The 1,532-nt window shown below is 43.0% G+C and overlaps 1 protein-coding gene across 1 annotated transcript in view; it reads right to left on the minus strand.

The window, feature by feature from the left end:
* The window catches only part of Appbp2 (amyloid beta precursor protein binding protein 2), a 41,506-nt gene that overhangs the window by 22,828 nt on the left and 17,146 nt on the right, over positions 1-1,532 (minus strand). The window contains exon 3 of the mRNA XM_005350448.2: positions 585-736. Coding sequence (XP_005350505.1) covers positions 585-736 — 152 coding nt within the window. The remainder of the gene's footprint in view (positions 1-584; positions 737-1,532) is intronic.

A 1,532-nucleotide genomic window follows, 5' to 3' on the forward strand; every position in this document is an offset into this window, starting at 1 on the left:
TTTGGAGCCTGTCCTGGAACTAGCTCTTGTAGACCAGGCTGGTCTCGAACTCACAGAGATTTGCCTGCCTCTGCCTCCCGAGTGCTGGGATTAAAGGCGTGCGCCACCACCGCCCGGCTTCCCAGAATATTTTAAAGTGGTTTCTGCTTATAAAGTATTTCCACAAAAAAATAAAAATACATAATTTTGGAAAACAAGGCCCTAAAAAGATTTAAGTCTCATGTCACAGCATACGGTAAGCAGTTAAAGAATTTGGTGACAGCATGACACAGCAGAAAGGCGTGCTTTGGGATCACAGAGACGGGATTCTAAACATAGCTCACTAAAAGTTATGAGCTGATCCACTTACTCAACTTCATTAAGTCTTCTTCGGCATATGCAAATACTATTACTGTCACTGTGCTAGAATGCCATGAGAATTCAGGAAGACACCACTTACATGCTAAGGTTGAATAGGCCACGCCTAGGTATGACAGTTGCTCACAATCTGTGCAGACTGTGGGAACTCTTGTAGGAACCCTTATTGTTAGGTTTAATTCAAGTCCATTATAGAATAAACACTCCTCTACTTTCCCATTACTCACCTAACACAAAGCCAACCTGGATGGCCTTCTCCTTTACTGCAGCATCTGACTCTGCTATGTAAGAGCACCGTCTACTGAATGAGTAGGCCAGGACAGAAGCAACTTTAACACCATGATCCATCAAAGCCTGAAAACAATGATGAAGCAAATGTCTGAAAGAGAAGAGAAAGGTGATTCTAGAGAGGCAATTGATTTTGCCCCTTTAGAGATAGCTGCTCCTCTATTAAATATGATACCATTGTTTTCTAAAACAAAACAAGGTAAGTGAGGCTACATCTGTAACCTGATGGTACCTAAGGATGGGGCTAGCTTTAAAAATCATATATATTGGCACTGGAAAGATGGTTCAGTGGTTAAAAGTACTGGCTGTTCTTCCAGAGGTCCAGGGATCAATTCCCAGCAACCAATGGCAGCTCACAACTGTCTGTGACTCCAGTTCCAGAGGATCCAACACCCTCATACAGAGACACATGCAAACAAAATACCAATGCATATAAAATAAATTTTAAGAATCACATATACTCCAAAAATAAGACAATGGGGCTGGGGAGATGGCTCAGCAACTGCCACACAAGCCTGACAACGAGTCTGCATCTTAGCATACACATAAAAGCTGGACACAGTAGTACAAGCACTAGAAATCCAGTGCAGCCCTACAGGAAGATGGGAGGCACAAATAAGAAACTTGCTAGAATCTCACAGGTCAGCTAGCCTGGCATATGTGGCAGTGAACATTAAGAAAGAAACTGGCATCCAGGCGTAACGGCACATGCCTTTAATCCTAACACTTGGGAGGCAGAGGCAGCCAGCCTGGTCTACAGAATGAGTGCCAGGATAGGCTCCAAAGCTACAAAGAGAAACCCTGTCTCAAAAAAAAAAAAAGAAAAAAGAAAAAAGAATGAGAAGCAAGAGAGAGAGAGAGAGAGAGAGAGAGAGAGAGAGAGAGAG

Source organism: Microtus ochrogaster, chromosome 7 (genome assembly GCF_000317375.1).
Source record: "Microtus ochrogaster isolate Prairie Vole_2 chromosome 7, MicOch1.0, whole genome shotgun sequence".
Lineage (NCBI taxonomy): Eukaryota > Metazoa > Chordata > Mammalia > Rodentia > Cricetidae > Microtus > Microtus ochrogaster.